The sequence below is a fragment of the Sceloporus occidentalis genome, unplaced genomic scaffold, assembly GCF_023333645.1.
Source record: "Sceloporus occidentalis isolate IW3139 unplaced genomic scaffold, rSceOcc1.0.p SCAF_2, whole genome shotgun sequence".
NCBI lineage: Eukaryota > Metazoa > Chordata > Lepidosauria > Squamata > Phrynosomatidae > Sceloporus > Sceloporus occidentalis.
Window position 1 is genome coordinate 91,675,021 of NW_028316982.1, and position 22,922 is coordinate 91,697,942.

Genomic DNA, 22,922 nt, shown 5'->3' on the forward strand with positions numbered 1-22,922 from the left:
TGTTTCTCCTGTGCTTTGTGACTCCCTTACTATCTTTGCAAAAAAAAACCCCTCCCATGCTCCTTTGGGGATGCTTTGATTCTGATTTCCTGCATGGCAGGGGGTTGGACTGGATGGCCCTTGGGGTCTCTTCCAACTCTATGATTCTATGTTTCTCCTGTGCTTTGTGACTCCCTTACTATCTTTGCAACCCCCCCCCCATGCTCCTTTGGGGATGCTTTGATTCTGATTTCCTGCATGGCAGGGGGTTGGACTGGATGGCCCTTGGGGTCTCTTCCAACTCTATGATTCTATGTTTCTCCTGTGCTTTGTCACTCCCTTACTATCTTTGCAAAAAAAAAAACCCTCCCATGCTCCTTTGGGCATGCTTTGATTCTGATTTCCTGCATGGCAGGGGGTTGGACTGGATGGCCCTTGGGGTCTCTTCCAACTCTATGATTCTATGTTTCTCCTGTGCTTTGTGACTCCCTTACTATCTTTGCAAAAAAAAAAAACCCTCCCATGCTCCTTTGGGCATGCTTTGATTCTGATTTCCTGCATGGCAGGGGGTTGGACTGGATGGCCCTTGGGGTCTCTTCCAACTCTATGATTCTATGTTTCTCCTGTGCTTTGTCACTCCCTTACTATCTTTGCAAAAAAAAAACCCTCCCATGCTCCTTTGGGCATGCTTTGATTCTGATTTCCTGCATGGCAGGGGGTTGGACTGGATGGCCCTTGGGGTCTCTTCCAACTCTATGATTCTATGTTTCTCCTGTGCTTTGTGACTCCCTTACTATCTTTGCAAAAAAAAAAAACCCTCCCATGCTCCTTTGGGCATGCTTTGATTCTGATTTCCTGCATGGCAGGGGGTTGGACTGGATGGCCCTTGGGGTCTCTTCCAACTCTATGATTCTATGTTTCTCCTGTGCTTTGTCACTCCCTTACTATCTTTGCAAAAAAAAAACCCTCCCATGCTCCTTTGGGCATGCTTTGATTCTGATTTCCTGCATGGCAGGGGGTTGGACTGGATGGCCCTTGGGGTCTCTTCCAACTCTATGATTCTATGTTTCTCCTGTGCTTTGTGACTCCCTTACTATCTTTGCAAAAAAAAAAAACCCTCCCATGCTCCTTTGGGCATGCTTTGATTCTGATTTCCTGCATGGCAGGGGGTTGGACTGGATGGCCCTTGGGGTCTCTTCCAACTCTATGATTCTATGTTTCTCCTGTGCTTTGTCACTCCCTTACTATCTTTGCAAAAAAAAAAAAACCCTCCCATGCTCCTTTGGGCATGCTTTGATTCTGATTTCCTGCATGGCAGGGGGTTGGACTGGATGGCCCTTGGGGTCTCTTCCAACTCTATGATTCTATGTTTCTCCTGTGCTTTGTCACTCCCTTACTATCTTTGCAAAAAAAAAAACCCTCCCATGCTCCTTTGGGCATGCTTTGATTCTGATTTCCTGCATGGCAGGGGGTTGGACTGGATGGCCCTTGGGGTCTCTTCCAACTCTATGATTCTATGTTTCTCCTGTGCTTTGTGACTCCCTTACTATCTTTGCAACCCCCCCCCCCATGCTCCTTTGGGGATGCTTTGATTCTGATTTCCTGCATGGCAGGGGGTTGGACTGGATGGCCCTTGGGGTCTCTTCCAACTCTATGATTCTATGTTTCTCCTGTGCTTTGTCACTCCCTTACTATCTTTGCAAAAAAAAAAAAAACCCTCCCATGCTCCTTTGGGCATGCTTTGATTCTGATTTCCTGCATGGCAGGGGGTTGGACTGGATGGCCCTTGGGGTCTCTTCCAACTCTATGATTCTATGTTTCTCCTGTGCTTTGTGACTCCCTTACTATCTTTGCAACCCCCCCCCCCCCCATGCTCCTTTGGGGATGCTTTGATTCTGATTTCCTGCATGGCAGGGGGTTGGACTGGATGGCCCTTGGGGTCTTTTCCAACTCTATGAGGAGAGAGGGAGAGAGAGAAAGGATGGGAGGGTGGGAGTGAGAGGGAGGGAGGAAGGGAGAGAAAGAGAGGGAAGAGAGAGAGAGAACCACAGCCACTGAGCCAGGTGAGAGGTTTGTTCATTGGGGGAGGGGGGTTATACTACCTGTGCCTTTGTGTTTTGAGACAGTGGCATGCATTTTTTGCTGTTTTGTGGCCTTGCCTAGTAGCTTCCATCCTTGCAAATACTGCTATTATTATTGTTGTTATCCCTTGGTATTGTCTTTGCAAGATCCCCCCACATGGACTTGCTTGCACATTTCTGGGTTCAGACAGTGGCATGCATTTTTTGCTGTTTTGTGGCCTTGCCTAGTCGCTTCTTGCAAATATTATTATTATGCGGCTCCGCCCCCGGAGGGTGGAAACTCCACCCCTGACATGTGGCCCTGCCTCCAGATAGTGGAAGCTCCGCCCTGGCATGCAGCTCCGCCCCAGAGGGTGGAAGCTCCACCCCCGTGTACAGCTCCGCCCCCGGAGGGTGGAAGCTCCACCCCCGGCTTCGGCCCCCCAGTTGTCTGAGGGACAGCAACCCGGCCCCCGGCTCAAAAAGGTTGCCTACCCCTGCTTAAGGGTCTCATTTTTATTACAACAGATGTAATTTTTTTGTGAATGTTTCTGATTTTTTTTAATGTGATGTTTAAAGATTTGTTTGTTCATTTGTTTTGAAAATCTTCTATACATCCTAGAAAGAGATGCCAGGGTCATACCCTGGAATTAGTAATAGCCCTTAAGTGCTCTTCTGTGATGTGTGTACTCTCATTATCTTAAAAGGTATGCATTGTCCATTTGGGGAGAGTACTGTCATGGAGAGTCTTCTCTGTTTTTTCTTTTCTAGCGCATACACCTGTTTGTTTATATTTCAGAACATGCTGAACTTAATGAATATATATTGCTATCTCAGCTAATGGGCACTTAGTTTGAAAATATCTTAACAATGGCCACTTTTCATCTTTCACTGGACTTTGACATTGGTAGAACCTCTCCAGTGAAACTGAGACCTAATTGTATTTGCAAATTTCGAATAGAGTTGACCAGTTCTCAAAGTATGGGGCATGATAGTTGCTTATGATGGAGCAAGTGAAGTCAGCTTGCAGTTACAGCAATTGTGAAAAAGAAGGGAAAGCCTATGGCTGGGTGAGTGGGTGCACTGTTGAGGATTGTCTGGTTCTTCTGATGCTAAGCATCTTCCCCCATTAGCCTTCCTCCAAGCTCAGACATAGCAAAAATCAGCTTTCTTTTTTTTAATGCATTTCATGCTCAGCATCTCCCTATGTTTTGTCCTTGGCACATGAGAAAATTTCTCAGGTGGGGAGAGGGGGAGAGGAAGAGGGAAGTGAAGAAAGGAGGCAGAGAGCATGAGAACTCAAAATTAAAGCAGAGGGCATGTATGGCACAAGAGGCCTGCATGTTTGACAGAGGTGTTAAACAAAAACATGCACACTACAAAAACTTTTTTTTTTCATATACTACATTGGGTGGAGGCAGGATGTCCGTATGTAGATGGAAAGCGGGTCACAGGGGCAAAAAGATTGAGAATCATTGGAGTAGACTAATTGAGTCAATGATATTTACATAGATGTTGATGTAGCATTCAGGAATTGATTCACTCTGGCTGCTCTAATTGGGACAAGCAAATGGATTTAGGCCCAATTGTCTACTTAGGTCATCTAACTTTGGTTGGTTGTATCAAGCAAAATAAAGATTCAGAGTAACTGCAGACATTCCATTCATAATCTTTTGTACAGCTACTGTCACTAAGCAATATTTATTACGGTGCACAGAGTAACTTCGCTTTTCTCAAATAAGGGAATACTCATCTTTGTTTTAAAACAAGTCTTCAGGCTACTGTTATGAAGGGAAAATCACTCAAATACACTTTAATGGTGTTCTGGTTAATGGTTAATGGCACAGTAAACAGCCACCAGTCTATTCTTTGCAAAATGTGTTACTCTGATAGTGTAGTCTTACTGGTTTCCTCTCCTATTATTATTTCAGGGTACAGACATCTCCAGTTACGAAGCCTGCACAATGAAACACTTGAAATCTCAAGCTTGTTCATTAACAGCCGAAGAATGGAAGAAAATCCTTCTGGAATTGCTGTACCTGCATCTTTGGTAACTAAATTCAAATAGATTTATTAGTAGACATCTGATCAACAATTTACTTCTCAATAAAAAAATTACAACCAGAGAAATACCAGTACCATATTTGTAAAATTACTTTCAAAGGATGGCCAATATAATTTTGTCTTCCTTGTCATGACCAATGATAAGGATGTTTTTCACTTTAACTGATAGAGATTTCTAATAGGAAGAGAGAGGATAACCTCTGGTTCTTACGTTATGGGAAATAAAATATTCTAATGTTGGATAATATTTCACAGGAATAGAATGCCCATATAAAGGACCTGGTGACTTCTAATGACTGTGTAGTAATGAATATGCACAATGTCAGAATAAACCTTGTGAGCAGTGTAGGAGCCATAGATAATGTAATAGACATTGGGCCCCTGTATGGGAGAAAAGTGGGATAAAAATAAATAAATAAAATAACAACAACAATAATAATAGTATTGGCGGCTTCTTGTTGGTAACATACCGAGGTATGATACAACATTATACCTCTTCATGTCCTTTTTCAGTAGTTGAAGAGGCTGGTATTCCTCCCTTCCTCCACAGTGACTTAAGGGTCCACTGCATTGTTCTTCACATAGAATTACTACACTCCACTGTGCTATACAGGATTTCAATCAACTTGTATAAGCTTAGTGCTGAATCTTAATGAAGGATATCTTTTACTGATTATGATGGTTTGTACATATAACATACATAATTTTGAACTATAGGGTTGGACTCACTCCATTCCTGACCCACCTACTGACTTCTTTTCTGACTTACTTAGCAACTAAATTTACACATCTTTTGTGTCAACCAGGAAGCTGCCCTCCAGAGCAGTTTTCAAAATGCAAAGAACATGAACAAACATTTGAGCAGATAAACATGAAATCTCATACAGCAGTACTAGGAATTGTGCAGTGTTCCATATGCTGCTTAGCTAAAATTCTAGCTAGCATAGCAGTGCTGAGGAATGCTGGGAGATGCAGTTTCACAACTTCTAGAGATCAGTGATTTCCACTTTAATAGTTAAAGACATAGTCCATCCCTCTATAACCAAAATCACGCACATAGAACTCTTTTCCACATCAAGTCAATCTTCTTTGTTAGCATTCTGCATTGCAGTAGCATCACTAGGGGAGTGCGGGGGATGCAGACAGCATTGGGTGACACCTCAGAAGGGAGGGGTGAGACCAGGCCTTTTTGGGCCAACCTAGACACAGCACAGAGGCACTCCGGGTGTGATGGCTACTCCCTGTGATATGCAGGGTATTTCCGGCCACACTTGTATTCTCACATGCGTCGGATGTGTGCCAGGAGTCGCACACTGGAAGTCCCGCCCCCATGAGTGACTGCACTGGGTGACACCAAACCTACAGCTGCATTGGATTGTCTTGACTCCTAAACAGTGAGACCTGTGCTTTTTGCCCATCTAGCTGTTCTCCGCTCTAGGGCTCCAGCAGGTTAGTGACTTGAACTCTAACTTTTGCTATTTGATCTGCACTGAATTCATATGTCAGCCCTTCTACCCTTGCACAACTGTGCCTATGCAAAGATGTGCTATGTTTTAATTGGCCACTTTTCATTTTGTTTTTTAAAAAAACTACTTTTAAAATGAAATACACCTGGACTAACGTCTGAATTTTGGTAGATTTGATCCTGAGCTCTCCTTGGAATGAAGTCTAAATTAGCCTAATACAGTTTTTTCTGGGTCCACATTATGAATGTACACACATTTTACCAGCTTTTTTTAGATACATGTCCTTTGCAAATAAGTCAGTATTCTTGCTGAAATTTCAATATATGAAATCTGTTCTCTAGTTTTTTAATGTTCCTTTGGTAAAAGGAAGCGATATATACTTCCACTAAAGTGTTACATTTTCATATTCAGCTTATTTCCACCAGCTTGTTAAGCATCAATTCTAAGAGTGAAATCAATATAATTTTGAACCACTAAACTTTGTCCAGATTATATCTTTGCTTCTTAAAGACTTCTTCTCACTTCACACTTAGTTTTCAAATTAAAAAAAGTGTACAAAAATGCATTTATACACCAAGAAATGTTTGTATTAGTAAAAATAAGACTCAAAACTGTGTTATATTAGGAAAATGGCTGCAAAAATGTGTATTTTAACCAAAGGCGTGTATGAATTTTTTTTTAAAAAAATTAAACTTTAAACAAATCTCTGGGTTGAGCCAAACCAAATTTAAGACTGGAAAAAATGGAAATTGAAACAGCCAGATGTATCTGTCCCTACACTATACATCCTAAAGAGTCATATTTTCTTCTCGCCCTTACATGCTGTTAAACAGACAATTGAATTTGTGTTTTTCCAGTCTCCTGGAGTTCTGCCAGTTCCCCATGAGTTATCAGTTTGAAAAAGTAATTTCAACTAATTCAGTTTATTTAGGCCTTCTGTCTTTTCTTCATCCGTATTTATTTTTATTAGTGCTCCTGAGTCATTGCTTATTTTATTTCCAAAGGCTGAATCAAAGTAGCTGTTGAGTGTCTCAGCCTTTCTTTCATCCACTATTCAAAGACTAGCCCTTGTTTTCAAACGCCTGACATAAAAACTTACCCCGGAGGCTTTCCTGACTTATCATTTTGGCTTCCTGAGCCTGGCATGTATCTTTAAGAGACATATAATATGGAAGTTATTTGACAATGTTGGTTGAAAACCTGCATTGGGAGACATACAACAACAACAACTATTATTATATTCCTCAAAGTGGCTAACAGCAAATTTAAAATAGTACAATGTAAAAAAAGTAAAAAAAAAACATTAAAATATATAAAAATAAAGTTTAAACAAGTAAACAATTTAAAAAGTTAAAATAATTACACATTAAAATATTACAATGTATTAGTAACCATATGCATTGTAGCTACATCTCCCCCAAACACCTACCTTTCAAGCCATGCAGGCAGCCCTTCCATCAAAAGAATTTGCAAGGTACTGGAGAGCTGGGTGATGAGCAAGGGCACATCCAGCCACCTGCAGGTAAAGGGGCATGCTATCGACTGGGTAGGGTTCAACGCCTTGGATAGCTCCTTTAAAGCCTGAAATAAAACTCAGAGCAGATTCATTACTTCTGTGATATTAAATAAATAAATAAAATTTTTATTTGTACCCCGCCCTTCCGGGTGATCAGGGCGGCTAACAAAATGCACCGAAGCGCAAACAAAATACAAGATTAAAAGCATACAACAACAGTAACAATCCTTAAAAACAATAAAAACCCCTTAGCCCAACCTCACGGCCACGAGAGAGGAGGGAGGCCCACAGGATGTTTAGTCGGGGAATGCCTGATTAAATAGGAAGGTTTTTAGGCCCTTCCTAAATTGGGCCAGGGTGGTAGATGAGCGGAGCTCCGTGGGCAACGTATTCCAGAGGGCTGGGGCAGCTGTGGAAAAGGATCTTCTGGCAGTAGCAGCCAACCTAGCCCCAGGCACCTTCAGGAGTTGCTGCCCAGATGTTCTGAGGGTGCGAGGCGGAATGTACGGGGAGAGGCGGTCCTTCAGGAATCCTGGGCCCAAGCCATTTAGGGCTTTATAGGTGATAACCAACGCCTTATATTGCGCTCGGAAGCGAATGGGCAGCCAATGGAGATCTTTAAGCACGGGTGTTATATGGCTGGTCCTGGGAGCACCAGTGACCAGCCGCGCTGCCATATTCTGCACCAGTTGCAGCTTCCGAGTTTGGTATAAGGGTTGCCCCATGTAGAGTACATTACAGAAGTCCAGTCTCGAAGTTACCAGAGCATGTACAACAGTTTCAAGGTCCCTCTGAGCCAGGTATGGGCGCAGCTGGCGAATCAGCCGAAGCTGATAACAGGTACTCTTGACCGTCGCATTCACCTGAGCAGTCAGGTGAAGGGAAGAGTCAAGAAGCACCCCCAGACTGCGCACGGAGTCCTTCACGGGGAGCGTGACCCCATTCAGGACAGGTGGAACCACCGTCATTCCTGGTCCAGGGGAACCTATCGCTAGTACCTCCGTTTTTTCTGGATTAAGCTTGAGTCGGTTTTCCCTCATCCAGCCCATTACTGACTCCAGACAGGCCACGAGAGGAGAGACGCCATCCCCGGTCACTGCATCAGTCGGAGACATAGAGAAAATGATTTGGGTGTCATCAGCGTACTGATAACCCCGCGCCCCATATCTCCGGATGATCTCTCCCAGCGGTTTCATGTAAATGTTAAATAGCATGGGGGACAAAATGGCTCCTTGAGGGACCCCAGTTTTAAGGGCCCGCTTACTGGAGCACACGTCCCCCAGCTGCACCATCTGGGACCTCCCAGAGAGGTAGGAGCGGAACCACTGGAGCGCAGTGCCCCCGATTCCTACCTCAGCCAGGCGCCCCAGAAGGATACCATGGTCTATGGTATCGAAAGCCGCTGAGATGTCCAAGAGCACCAACAGGGACACGCTTCCCCTGTCAATGCCCAGACGGAGATCATCGACCAAGGCGACCATGGCCGTCTCAACCCCGTGACCCGCCCGGAAGCCAGTTTGAAATGGGTCCAGATAATCCGTTTCATCCAAGAGCGCCTGAAGCTGGATCGCAACCGCCCTCTCAATCACCTTCCCCAAGAATGGTAGCAGCGACACCGGCCGATAATTATTATGAACCAGGGGGTCAAGGGAGGGCTTTTTTAGGATCGGTCTTACTATGGCCAATTTAAGATCCGATGGAAATCGTCCATCCCTGAAAGATGTATTAATTATCCGGCGTAACAAAAGTGTCACCGCCGGTCCCCCCTGGGCCGCTAACCATGAGGGACAGGGATCAAGAGAGCAGGTTGTTTTCCGAACACTTCCGAGGATCTTGTCCACATCCTCGGTACTCACCGACTCAAACTGATCCAGTATAATATAGTCCACGGAGGCTCTAGACGCTTCTACCCTAGGTTCTGCCATAATGTCGGCGTTCAGACCTTCGCTTATACGAGAAGTTTTATCCGCGAAAAAGTCGTTAAATAAGTCGCAGCAGGCCTTAGAGGGTTCAAGGATCTGGTTCAGGGCGGGAGGGAGCTGAGTTAGCTCCCTAACCACCCTGAACAACTCTGCTGGACGCGACTCCGCGGACGCAATACGAGCACCATAGAATGAATTCTTTGTTGCTCGTATTGCCTCTCCATAGTCCTCTAACAGTCGGTCTAGGAGAGTCTTGTCGCTTAAGCGAAGGTGTTTCCGCCAACGGTACTCTAGCCGTCGCAGAGCCCGCTTCCTCGCCCGGAGATCTTCCGTGTACCAGGGCTTACGTTTGGAAGCGGGCCTGAGAGGGCGCTTGGGAGCGATTCTGTGTATAGCCCCAGAGAGACCGGTATTCCAGATACCGGTAAGGGCATCAACAGAGTCGCCGTCATTACCAACCATGAGCCCCTCTAAGGCTTCTTGGAACCTCTCAGGTTCCATCAGCCTTCGAGGGTGGACCATCCTAATCGGTCCACCACCCCCGGGGGGGATCTGGGTAGAAGCCTTGATTATCACCTCTACCAGGAAATGATCCGTCCATGACAAGGGGGAAATATCAGCTATTTCCACCCACGGATTTTCCGCCTCCGAACAGAAGACCAAATCGAGAGTATTACCTGCGCAATGCGTGGGACCCCGTATCAGCTGGGACAGGCCCATGGCCGCCATGGTCTCCATGAATTCCCGAGCCGCACCAGGTGGAACAGAGCTTGCCGTGAGGGAGATGTTGAAGTCACCCAGGACAAGAAGCCTGGGCGTCTCCAACATCAGCTCAGCAACCAGCTGTGTCAGCTCGTTAAGGGAGTCTGCTAATGCACGGGGTGGCCGATACACTAACAGAATCCCTAGACTGTCCCTAGCCTTTAGGGTCAGGTAAATACACTCGATATAGGTGGTCTGTCGGAGGTGGTTCCTGGTGAGGGACACGGTGTTCCTATGTACCAAGGCGACTCCCCCCCCCCCCGCCCACCTAACCTGCGCTGGTCCTTCACCGAGTACCCGGCAGGCAGGGCCTGAGCCCACACAGCATCCCCTTCAGGCCCCAGCCAGGTCTCGGTAATGCAAGCCAGGTCGCACTTAGAGTCCTCCAGGAGGTCCTGGAGGATGTGGGTCTTGTTATTAATAGACCTGGCATTGCACAGGAGCAGCGACAGGGTTTGTGGCCTCTGGTGCTATCTGTTTTTGTTCTTGCTGAGTAAGTTAGTTTGCTAGTGCTTCTTAAATATGAATATAGAATAAAACAGCAAGAAAATAATGAAGATACATGTTTCTTTTGAACAGCAGTTTACCACGCCAGAGAAAAAATCAGCTGTACTCTACAGAGCTACCATCCATGGAGTTCCAGGTCCAGAACCTTTTACACTTTTCACCATTAGGCAAGGAACCACAGCAGCTCAACTTCTACATCAAGTAAGTCTGCACATTTCATTCATCCAGACATTGGATATGCACTGTGGCCACAGGTCCCTAATCTATACCTTAGTGTTTTTGTTGGCTTTCAGCAACCTGAATCTGTAAAAATATCAGAGTTTGGAAAAGTAACTCTTTTGCTCTACAACTCCCAACGAATCAGCATGGTCAATAGGAGATTGTGGAAGTTGTAGTCTGAAAAAAAATAACTTCTCCAGTTCTTGCAAAATATGTATCTGTTCTGCTGCATGTGTGTGTTTGTGTGCTCTTCTGCTCTTTTTCAACCCATTTGTTGCATCAGCAAATCCAAAGTCCCCAGTGAAATTGTTAGTCAAAGGAGGAGAGCTCCCGAAATAGAATTTTTATGAATATTGCTTATGTGGACCCACTCCTACCTTGACCTGTTCCTGCCCCCTCAGCACACTTGTCTGTGGCATACCCAGTTTCCTAATACAAGGGCTGATGTGAAATGCCTAGGTCCCATCTTACACTGTGTCTGTGGCACACTGTATGACAGTTAATCCTCACAGTTAAATTGCATTGCAGAGTTAAAGGTCAAAGCTGGCTTATAGCCAAAACCTTTATAATGCAGGTCAAATCTTTCAAGAATGGATTAATGCCGATCCTTTAGTATAGATTGAAAGTGAATTTTGCTAGGCCTCCCATAAAGAATCTTCTGTTGTTGTTGTTTTAAAGATTCAGTTGGACAGTATATTCTTATTAGAATTATTATTTCTGTCACGAAGGAGGCCTTCTGAATGATGGGCCAGGCTGGTTGCCCTTGTCACAAGAGCCTGGCTTTTGTACATAATTTCTTTTTCTCAAACATTGCTGAAATGCAGAATAAAAGCTAAAAGGGCTAAGTTCATAAGTGGAAAAATCTCCAACTGATTATCTCAACAGAGGCTGTTGTTCCAGCAGTGGGAAAATGTTCTACTGTCTTGGGATTATGAATAAATGGTCTGGCAAGCCAAATCCGACAGCAATAAGATTAAATAGCATTTGCCTCTGAAATAGTCCACTGCTCATAGAGTACATAGCCCCAGGCAATTTATCCTGAATGGATAGTTACAACAGCAAAAACATGTTTTACTATATGCCAGATGAATCAATAATAAAGGATTTTTGTTGTCAACGCAATCAGGTTACTAAGCATGCAACGTTCTGCCATTCTAATTATATCTTGGTTCTGCTTTAGATTTTGGCCACCACAAAAGGTATTGGAAAGTATCCCACAGATTATTTTTTGATGGAGGAGAAATGCTTTATATCTAAAGAAAGGAATGAGTACAGGAAGCCGCCATTCCAGAGAGTGCTCAGTCCTGAGGAGGAGCTTGTCCAGCTCTTGAACAGCTGGTTCCCAGAAGAAGGTTATGTTGGAAGAATCCTCTTTAAAACGCGTGAGGAAGTGAGTCTGTTTGCCTTGACATATATTGCTTGCTGATAGTATCAGGAGAGTGACAAAACAAGCATGTTAATTGTTTGGCTTAGTGTAACTTATTTGTTTTAACTTTAGCTTTAAGAAAGGAAGTAATGCAGTGCTGCCCAGCAGTATTACTAAGGTAGATTTTTGTGCACTGTTTAAAATATGTCTTTATGGCTGAGATCCAGTTAGCATGCCACTGGAGACTAAGCTTGTGTCAGCATTGCACATTGTTTCAGCTTGGTACTACATTAACTGTCATGGCTCCATCCTAGGGAATCCTGGAATTTGTAGCTTAGGAAAATGCATGGAATTGGCTGCTAGAAAAATACTATGCTATTGTTCAGGAGAGTGGACTAGAGCTTTCTAACTATAGATTCCAGGACTGCATAGGATAAAGACAAGACATCTAAAGCAGTGTCAGACTGCTATAACTGTATAGACATACTACCTAGCCCTTCCAGAATTTTCTTGGGGAGGAGGTAGAAACTGTTCTTTCTCTCCAGCTTTTTGTTTGAGTGCCTAACAGCAGCAGCTGCAGGAGGGTCCTCAGCACAGCTCCATCCTCAATCGCTTTCAGCTGGGAAAGTGCACCCAAGGGTAGTCCAGCTACCCTTGCGCACCAAAGGAAGAAAGAATGGCCTGTCCCTCCACCAACATTGAAAGGCTACAAGAAGGTAGTGGGGCACACCCCTGCAACCAAACATTGGCTGGGGGGACAGAGGTATAACGGTGATCTTTCATTCAGGTTTTTTTTTTCTTCTGAGAATGTCTATTAATGCCCATAATAAATTATAACAAGCAGTTCTGCTCTGCTCCTTACTGAATGCCCTTATAATTAGAATTGTGTCCTGTGTTCATATGTATACGGACCAAGAGCCAACACAGAATTAAGCAAGCATACTTAAGCCCACCAATTTCTGCAGAACCTTCTGCGGGATGTGACCACTGAGTTAGCTGTGTTGTTTTTTTTTTATTAACTCTTGTCAGATGACTTATTCATGGCTGATGGTCACATCTGGAAAACACATATATTAAGCTCATCAAGGGACTTTATCACCTTTCTAACAGTTATGTGGGTATCTTACAAATGTAAGCCAGATGTGACAAATGCATCTTTGCAAACTTTTTTTTATCATGGAAGACATTCACCAGGAAATCAGAATATAGCTCTGGGTTGGGTTGCTTCATAACAAGCCTGTGTTTGTTATGAATGTCTGAAACGGGCTGTTGTCTAAGTCCCATTGATTAAAACAGTAAAGTGCATGCACTTCTTTCCAGCTGAAGTCAAATGGGGCTTAGAAGGTTGAACTTTGACTGTGTTGTTGTTATTAACTGCCATCTTGTCAGCTTTAATTTATGGTGAGTTCATGAATGGAAGACCTCTAAGACATCCTACAAACTCAGGGCTGTGGCTTCCTTAATTGACTCTATCAACCTGTAATGTGTTTTTCTTCTTTTCCTACTGCCTTCCACTTTATCAAGCTTTACAATCTTACTTTGTAAAGCACTGTGCAAACTTTGTAGCACTCTGTAAATATATGTTAATAATAATTCCAATGAATCATGCCATCTTATAATATGGTCATAGTACAATAATCTCAGTTTGGTCATGTTGGCTTCTAGAGAGTGTTCGGGTTTAATTTGCTCTGAGACCCATTTACTGGTCATTTTGACAATCAGTGGTATCCATAAAACCTTTCTCCAGGACCACATTTCAGACAAGTTGATTCTTTCTGTCAGCTTTCTCCATTATCCAACTTTCACAATTATATATAGGAGAGTATCACATGGAGGCTTACCATCGCTAAAACGTGGCTAAGTTGTCCAAAAACTGTGATGGTGTGATTGCCAGTCACACTTGTTTCCTGTGACCCCGCTCCTCTCCCATCATCAAAGCTTTCGCGCAGCAGCCATTTCTCTGACAATGGGAACTCATATTGAAAATGGAAGTGCAGTGCCATGGACAATCCTGACTTTGGTATTCAAAGGATATAAGGGTCTACTTTTTGATCTTATCTAATTGCTTCATAGCTGCCCTTCTAAGCTGTAGGCTTTTTCTGATTCTCCATTTTGGTTTATGATTGAGCCACAGTAGAGAAAGTCTTGGTGGCGCTTATGGCACCTGTTCTAGGGCACAAATAGAAGCTGTGTTTCACAGCTTCTATTTGCACTGGGTTGGGGGCATGGCGTGCAGCTGCCTTGTCCCCAGCCCAGTGCTTCCAGGGGTGGTATAGAGCCATCCTTGAACGGGCTGTCTGTTCAGCCCCTTAGTTTAGATATATAGGAATAGAGCATGCAAAATCTAGTCTTAAATGTGTGAAGAGTGGAATAATGGCCAGGTTCATTTTTGACAAGTTGAAAATTACCCAAAAGGAATGAAAATACCAGACAAACTATGGCCCGACACAGATGGGCGCTTGGAATATTTTGATGTCTTCATCATCCATGTTAAAGTTATGTAAGTCAAAGATGATAGAATCTATTATTCCAGGGGTCGGCAACCTCCGGCCCGCGGGCCGGATGCGGCCCGCGGAGGCTTGGCGGCCGGCCCCTGCCTCCCCTTGCCGCCCCCGTCGCGGCGTTTCGCCGCTCTGGGCGCCGCCATTTTGGGCGGCAAAATGGCGGCGAAGTCTCGCGCGACCTCCCTCGAGGTCGCGCGAGACTTCGCGGCCATTTTAGCTGAAAAAATGGCGGCGCCCAGAGCGGCCTCTGGGGCTATGGGCGCCGCCATTTTGCCGCCCAAAATGGCGGCGCCCAGAGCGGCGAAAAGCCGCGATGGGCAGCGGCGGCGGGCCTTTGAGAGGCCCGCTGCCGTCCCTGGGGCCCTCCAGCAGGGCTCCGAAGGCGGCAGTGGGCCTCTGGGAGGCCCGCTGCCGTCCCTGGGGCCCTCCAGGAGGGCTCCGAGGGCGGCAGTGGGCCTCTGGGAGGCCCGCTGCCGTCCCTGGGGCCCTCCAGGAGGGCTCCGAGGGCGGCAGTGGGCCTCTGGGGGGCCCGCTGCCGTCCCTGGGGCCCTCCAGGAGGGCTCCGAGGGCGGCGGGGGCCTCTGGGAGACCCTTTGCTGTCCCTGGGGCCCTCCAGGAGGGCTCCGAGGGCGGCAGGGGGCCTCTGGGGGACCCTTTGCCGTCCTTGGGGCCCTCCAGGAGGGCTCCGAGGGCGGCAGGGGGCCTCTGGGAGGCCCGGTGCTGTCGCTGGGGCCCTCCAGGAGGGCTCCAAGGGCGGCAGGGGGCCTCTGGGAGACCCTTTGCTGTCGCTGGGGCCCTCCAGGAGGGCTCCGAGGGCGGCAGGGGGCCTCTGGGGGGCCCGCTGCCGTCCCTGGGGCCCTCCAGGAGGGCTCCGAGGGTGGCAGGGGGCCTCTGGGGGGCCCGCTGCCGTCCCTGGGGCCCTCCAGGAGGGCTCCGAGGGCGGCGGGGGGCCTCTGGGAGACCCTTTGCTGTCCCTGGGGCCCTCCAGGAGGGCTCCGAGGGCGGCAGGGGGCCTCTGGGGGACCCTTTGCCGTCCTTGTGGCCCTCCAGGAGGGCTCCGAGGGCGGCAGGGGGCCTCTGGGGGGCCTGCTGCCGTCCCTGGGGCCCTCCAGGAGGGCTCCGAGGGCGGCAGGGGGCCTCTGGGGGGCCCTTTGCCATCCCTGGGGCCCTCCAGTAGGGCTCCGAGGGCGGCAGGTCGCCTCTGGGGGGCCCTTTGCCATCCCTGGGGCCCTCCAGGAGGGCTCCGAGGGATGGCAGGGGGCCTCTGGGAGGCCCGGTGCTGTCGCTGGGGCCCTCCAGGGGGCCCTCCAGCGCTGGTGGCCCCCACCAGCTTTTTTGCCGGTCTCTGACGGGGCCTGGGGCCCCGTCAGGGGCCAGCAAAGGTGGGGAGGCCTGGCCCCTGGAGGGTGGAAGCTCCGCCCCCGGTACGCTGCCCCGCCCCGGAGGGTGGAAGCTCCACCCCCGGCACACGGCCCCGCCCTGGAGGGTGGAAGCTCCACCCCCCGCACGTGGCCCTGCCCCGGAGGGTTGAAGCTCCACCCCCGGCTTCGGCCCCCCAGTCGCCTGAGGGACACCAACCCGGCCCCCGGCTCAAAAAGGTTGCCTACCCCTGTATTATTCTATGTTGAAAGGGGCTGCAAGAGCCATCCACTCCAATCCATTTCCATGTAGGAATACACAACTACAGCACTTTGGAAGAATGCCCATCCAACCTCTGTTTAAAGACATCCAAAGAAGGAGAGTCCACCACTCTCTGAAGCAGTCTGTTCCATTGACAAATAGTTGTCACAGTAAAGAAGTTCTTCCTAGTGTTTAGGTGGGATACATTTTCTTGTCATTTGAATCCATTGGATCATGTTCTAGTCTCTGGAGCTGCAGAAAACAATTCACTCCGTCTTGTGTTTGACATCCCATGAGATATTTAAAGATGGCTATCAGGCCACCTCTTAGTCTTCTCTTTTCCAAGCTAAACATATCCATCTCCCTAAATTGTTCTTCATAAGGCTTGGTTTGAAGACCTTTGATCATCTTCCAGCTTGTCAACATCATTCTTCAACTGTGGTGTGCAGAACTGGACAGTATTTAACATAAGGACGGATGAAAGCAGAAAGCACTACTACTTTCCTTGACCTAAACACTGTGCACGTATTGATGCAGCTTAGAATTGCATTGGCTTTTTTAGCCACTGCTTCACACTACTGACTCATGTTTAGTCTGTATTTTACTACGACTCTTAGGTGGGTTACAAACCGCCGCTTTGCGGCGGTCTCCCGGCGCTGCTGTTTGCTCCGCGAGGGAGCCGCAGCAGCCAAACCGCGCAACTCCCTCGCGGAGCAAAAAAGATGCTCCAAAATGGAGCTGACGCCGCGAGGCACCAATGGCGCACTCACGACATCATAAGTGCCGTGCGATGTGCAGACGCACAGCGTCCGCTACATCAATATGACGGCCCCCATGTGGAAGGGGCGCCGCCATATTGTACGTATTGACTACGTATTAGGGTTAGGGGGGTGCGGAAGCACCGCCCCTTCCTAACCCTAATACGTATTCAATACGTATTTTTTGGCGGTTTGTAACCTGCCCTAGTTCCTTTTCACATGTGCTTCTTTAGCCAGGTGTCATTCACCCTATATTTGTGCATTTCATTTTTCTTTCTGGATATAGTAGCTTACATTGGTCCCTGCTGAAATTCATTTGTAGTCATTATTTTTGTTTTTGTAATGTTCAACTGCAAATTGGGGTTTATACTTTCGTCCTTGTCTTCAGTAATCATTCTAACTCTTTGCTATTTTTTCCTAGTAGTATAGTGTTATCTGCATATCGTAAATTGTGGATGTTCATTCCTCCAATTTTCATGGCTCCTTCCTCCAAGTCTAGTCCAGCTTTCCATATAATATGTTCTGGACATAAATTAAACAGATTGGGTGATAAAATACAGCCTTGCCCTGACCCCTTTGCCAGTAGGAAATTATTTTGTTTCTCTTTACTGTGTCCTGACAGTGGCCTTTTGTTCAGAGTATAAGTTATACATCAGGACAATCAAAGTGCTGTAGCACACCCTTTTCCTTTAGAGTTATCTTTAATTTTTCATGATCTACACAAACAAGCAAACAAACAAACAAGCTTCATTTATTTACCGCTTCATACCGCCTAAGCAGTGTCTAAGTGGTTTATAACTGTAAGCTAATTTGCCCCAACAATCTGGGTACTCATTTTAGCGACCTCCTCAGAAGTATGCAAGCCTGAGTCAAGCTTGAGCCCTTTTGCTGGTCTTGAACTCGCAACCTTATGGTTTTTGAGTGAGTGGCTGCAGTACAGGCATTTAACCACTGCGCCACCAGGGCTCCTGTAACAACGAAATCAATCAAAGGCTTTGCTATAATCTATAAAGCATAGACTGATTCTCCTCTGAAATTCTTTACTGCAGTCCATTATTCAACATATGTTCGCAATGTGATTCCTCACACCTTTGTTTTCTGGATCCAGTTTGCACATCTAGCATTTCTCACTTCATATATGGTAAAAGTGTTTGTTGTAAAGTTTTGAGCATCACTTTATTTGCATGGGAGATTAATACAATGGCCCAGTAATTCCTGCAACCTCCAATGCCCCTTTTCTTGGGGGGAATGGAATGTATATTGAAAATTACCAGTCTGTGGGCCATTGTTTTGTTTTCCGTAGTAGTTGGCATATTTTAGTTACAGTTTTAATGGGTCCTGTATCTGTAGCTTGAAACAGCTCTATTGATATGCCATTTGTTCCTGATGATTTATTTCTCCCAAGCGCTTTGAGAGACTTCCCTTTCTAAAACTGTGGGTTCATTGACAAAAGATTCTTCTTTGACTGATTCTGTCACCCTTTTATAGTTTTTTCAGTATATTGCTTCCATCATCTTTTTACTTTATTTTTCAACTAGCTGATCAGGAAGATTGACATAAAACAGAAGCTGTTGTTTTGTCTGTTGAGAATAGAAGCTAACGTCAGCTGCATTTTACACTTCAGACCCTGCTTAAGCATTTCTGTGAAACCAGTGTGTGACATGCCACCACCACCCTCATATGTGGATGCTTTCTATTAGCCTCCTGGATGTGTGTTGAAAGGCATTCTGGTCAGTTGAAAATGAAACATTGAGTCATAAGAGAATGGTTAGCCACACATAAACCACCCCCTCTACCCAGAAAAGCATATACATTGAACTTTTGTCATTTGAACTGTGAATTTTAGGGGAAGGCATCTGCCATCTATGGAGGCATAGGGAAGAAAGGAAGAAGTCCATCCTTCCTTTGTTTTTAGCACTGTGCAAATAGGGGGGAAACTGATCTGGCCTGGCCCCCATCTGTGGCTTCTTATTATTTTTTCATGTCATATTATATTCAGAAGCAATACATTTTACACCATTAGGATCTGCAAGAGGGGAAGATATTTAAGAGAGGTTCAGCCATGAAACCTGCTGGTTGACTTGGACAAGCCACATACTCTCAGCCTAAGAGAAAGGCCGTGGCAAACCTCCTCTGAACAAATCTTGCCAAGAAAACCCCAAGATAGGTTCACCTTAGGGTCACCATAAGTCAGAACTGATTTGAAGCACACAACGCACACACTTCTGCATCCTATTAAATAATGTAACAGCTTCCCTTATAAAACATTCTTTTCAAAACCCTTCCCCCCCCCTTCATATTTTTCTAGAGCTTGAACAGGAGGAATCTCTTTCAGGAAGAGAAGGATGATGCAGTTGCTAGCTCTGATGATGACAGCTTCTTTGTGCAAGTTCATGATGTTTCTCCAGAACAGCCACGAACGGTCATCAAAGCTCCTCGCTTCAGCACAGCCCAGGATGTCATCCAGCAGGTAGGGTGCACAGCTTCAGGACTGCCATGTCCCAAGCACCACACTGACTTCTGGTAAGATGGAAGAGTCCATAGAAGATTGATGTCGTTGTTCTTGTTATAGGAATAGATTTTCCAACCACCACAGCAATTTACAATATTAGGTATTAAAAGACATAAAAGACACCTTTGACACTAACTGGGGAAATTAGTTAACTGGATTTCTTTATGTCTTTTTATGCTAAAACAGATTAACATCACTACCTTTTTTAATATAATGGCTAGCATCCACTTGATGAATTACAGTGGTGTACGTCAGACATAGGACATCACAGTCCCCTTTGTTGGTCATTGCAGAAGTTGGAATTCACTATCAACCATACAATGGCTAAAATTCACCCCCTTACGCACATGCACGCTCACGCACACACACACACACACACACACACACACACACAGCTATTTTCTCAGAACATTCCCAAATCGAGCCATTTCCTGGTTGGTGGAGAGAGGCCAACAGACAAGTGCCCATCTCCAGGTACTTCCATAGGACCTCTGGAGGTTCCTGCAGATGCCTATTATTATGTGTCCAGCTTTAGAAGAGTTGGGCACATGTTTGCTGCTTCCTGTTCTCCATCAGCCAGGAAATGGCTGCGTTTGACCAACCACCACTGAAGAAAGGTGGGTTTGGGCCAGGCAAACAGGAGACCATCATAGCTACTTTTGTAACTGTGTCTCGTGTTTCAGAATTTTGGCCAGTATATATAACTTCAAAAATAGATTTAAAAGATTTTTTAAAATCAAAAGCTATATGGAGCAATACAGAGTTTGACCACCTGCCTGAAGCTCAAAAAGGATAAAGCCAACCATGTAAATGGTCTGTTTCTGTGTCTTGCTGGTCATTAAGCTGTGTACTCACTCAATCCCATAGCCACTGGCCAAGAATCTTTTCCAAGTAATGTCAGGTCCTCTTACATTTCTACCCACAGAATCAACCTTGTACTGTAATATGTTTAGGATTATATAGTGGTTGTTGTGGAGAACTGTCACATTAATAATTCAGTCATTTATTCTACATATTTTTCAGCTTGTACTAGATGAGATTTGCCTGACATATAAATGGAAGCTAAGTAGCTTTTGGTTTTGTCTCAATTTTATTCTCTTAAATAGACTTTATGCAAGGCCAAATACTCCTACAGTATTCTGAACAATCCCAACCCAAATGATTATGTCCTCTTGGAAGAAGTGACAAAAGATCCAGCAAGCAAAAAGTCCTCAACACCCAAAACATCCCAGAGGATTCTTTCCGATCAAGAGTGTGTGTTTCAGGCTCAGAACAGGTGGAAGGGAGCTGGGAAATTTATCCTTAAACTTAAAGAACAGGTTCAGGTAAGAAAATTCCTGAAGAATTTAGATAAGCTTTACCATTTTAGTTCTGTAACAGTATATACCATGATTGAGAGCCATCAGAGGAGGATGCATTTGCTGTATGTATCGTAGATTTTTGGCTGCCAGAGAGGGAGAGTAGATGTGATCAAGCCTGTGCAGGCACAAGTGGATCCAGTTTTCATCTGGGAGCTTTTCCATGGCTGTGCTGGTCATGGGAGTGGGATGAAGGCTGGACATGTGCCCACCAAGTTCTAGTAAGCTGGAACAAATTAGAACGACTGGCACAGCCTCAAATCACACTGGTGAAATGCCTCTGTAGGACTACTGGTAATTACCATCAAGTTGGTTTTGACTTGTGATGACCCTATAAATGAGAATATTTCCAAGTCACCTTGTTATCAACTGCCCTGCCCATGTTTTGTAAACTCTGGGCTGTAGTTTCTTTAATTGAGTCAATCCACCTGTAATGCAGCCTTCTTTTCCTATTGCCTTCCACTTTACTAAGCATTATTGTCTTTTCTAATGGATCCCATGGTCCCGTGAGAAGTCCAAAGTACAGCAGTTTCACAATAGTCATCCTTGTTTTTAGTGAGAGTTCAGGCTTGATTTGCTTTAAGACCCATTTATTTAGCTTTCTGTTTATCTACGGCATCTGTAGAGTTCTCTCCTAGCACCACATTTTAAATAAGTTGATTCTCTTCCTTTCTGCTTTATTCACTATCCAGTTTTCACAACACTATACATGTTTGAGTCTCCCTTATCCGTAATTCCAAAAACCAAAATACAGTCGCCCTCACCTTATGCGGGGGATCCGTTCCGGACCCCCCCCCCCCCCGCATAAGGCGAATTCCGCCTATACTCAAGCCCCATTGGAAACAATGGGGCTCGTGCACGGCGGTGCGCGGGGCGCTACAGGTGCGCACGCCCTTTCAATTAAATGGGACATGCCACCCCTTCCACCCTGCACGCTCCCTGCGGATTCAGCACGTACGCTCAAGATCACGTAAAGCGTGCCTGCGTATAAAGCAGGCCCACTGTATTCTAAAATCCACAAATATCCACATGAGTGGTTGAGATAATGACACCTTTGATTTATGAAGCTGAAATGGCAGCTCCTACAGAATTCCGGCCTGAATAACTTGGGTTGGATGCAGGCATTATCCATAGCGTTTATGCTATGGCAGAGGTGATCCTGACAGAAGGGCCAATTTCATCTCACTCATGCACTCAACAGGCTGCACCAATTCCCCCATCCTCTGCAAATAAAAAAACCTCCAAAGGAAATCTGCCAGCATCTGTGTCAACAAGAACATGATGCTCATGGAAGTACCTGTGAGGCTACTGTCTTCTCCAAAGTCTTTCTTTTTCCCAGGAATCCTGGGAGCAAAGACATGGGGCTGTTGGCATAGGGAAAGCCAGAAGGGCCTGGGCAGCATCTGTCTGCAGTTCCAAAAAAGTGAGAGGAGAACAGATGTCACCCTCCTGAATCTCCAGTATATGCTAGTGTACTGCTTCTCTCAGGGGCAGAAGGAATAGACCAGCAGAACTATGCTGTAAAAATTAGTTTTTTCCAGCCCAATGTGGTATCTCAACCACCACATGCTTTCTTTACTTATGTGCACATGGTGTATGTGTTATGCACACACACACACACACACACACACACACACGGTACACCATAAGTGAATTCTGGTTGCTGTTAAGTCTGTTAAGTACAGTGAGCAAAGAAACAAGCTGTTAATTTCCTTCTCACTTAACTATCTCTGTTGCTTTATTTTATTTTATTTATAGACAGGTCGAGACGACAAAAGGAAAGGCATTTCATTTGCTAATGAACTTAAGAAATTAACTAAATCAAGTAAGCAATACAGAGGGTTTATAACCTCACCTCTACAATCATCTTCAGAAGGTCTGTCAAGCAGAGATGACAAGACAGCTTGCAGTCTGACTTTCAGTGACACTATGGAGTAACCTGCAGAGTTTTATTTTCAGGTACGAGATGATTTAAAGCATAAAGCATTTTAACCCATTCTTCCCAAAATACTTTTAAAATATAGTACTATAATTCCTTGCAATCTTTAAAACAAGAGAGAGAACCAGGCAAAAAGGATGAGGAAGATGACAGAAGCAAGTCCAGTTAACTTAAGTTACACTCCTCAAAATCACCACCTGGAATTCTGATCTAGCAGGCAAATGGAAAGAGTTCAAGGAAAGACAATGTCAGCTGAATTCTTAAGGGCAGACAATGGAATAGTTCTGTTTTCCTCAACTGTAGTTGATAGAAGATGGTATATCATACAGGTGTTTCTCGAACGCTACAGCAATTAATATTTGAAATTGGC

At 45.6% G+C, this 22,922-nt stretch overlaps 1 protein-coding gene across 1 annotated transcript in view; it reads left to right on the forward strand.

The window, feature by feature from the left end:
* Positions 1-22,922, forward strand: part of LOC149318685 (1-phosphatidylinositol 4,5-bisphosphate phosphodiesterase epsilon-1-like) — a 206,843-nt gene that overhangs the window by 181,304 nt on the left and 2,617 nt on the right. Inside the window, exons 28-33 of the mRNA XM_089510269.1 lie at positions 3,971-4,089; positions 10,349-10,477; positions 11,676-11,885; positions 19,052-19,213; positions 20,362-20,580; positions 22,372-22,572. Coding sequence (XP_089366395.1) covers positions 3,971-4,089; positions 10,349-10,477; positions 11,676-11,885; positions 19,052-19,213; positions 20,362-20,580; positions 22,372-22,551 — 1,019 coding nt within the window. The 3' untranslated portion in view covers positions 22,552-22,572. The remainder of the gene's footprint in view (positions 1-3,970; positions 4,090-10,348; positions 10,478-11,675; positions 11,886-19,051; positions 19,214-20,361; positions 20,581-22,371; positions 22,573-22,922) is intronic.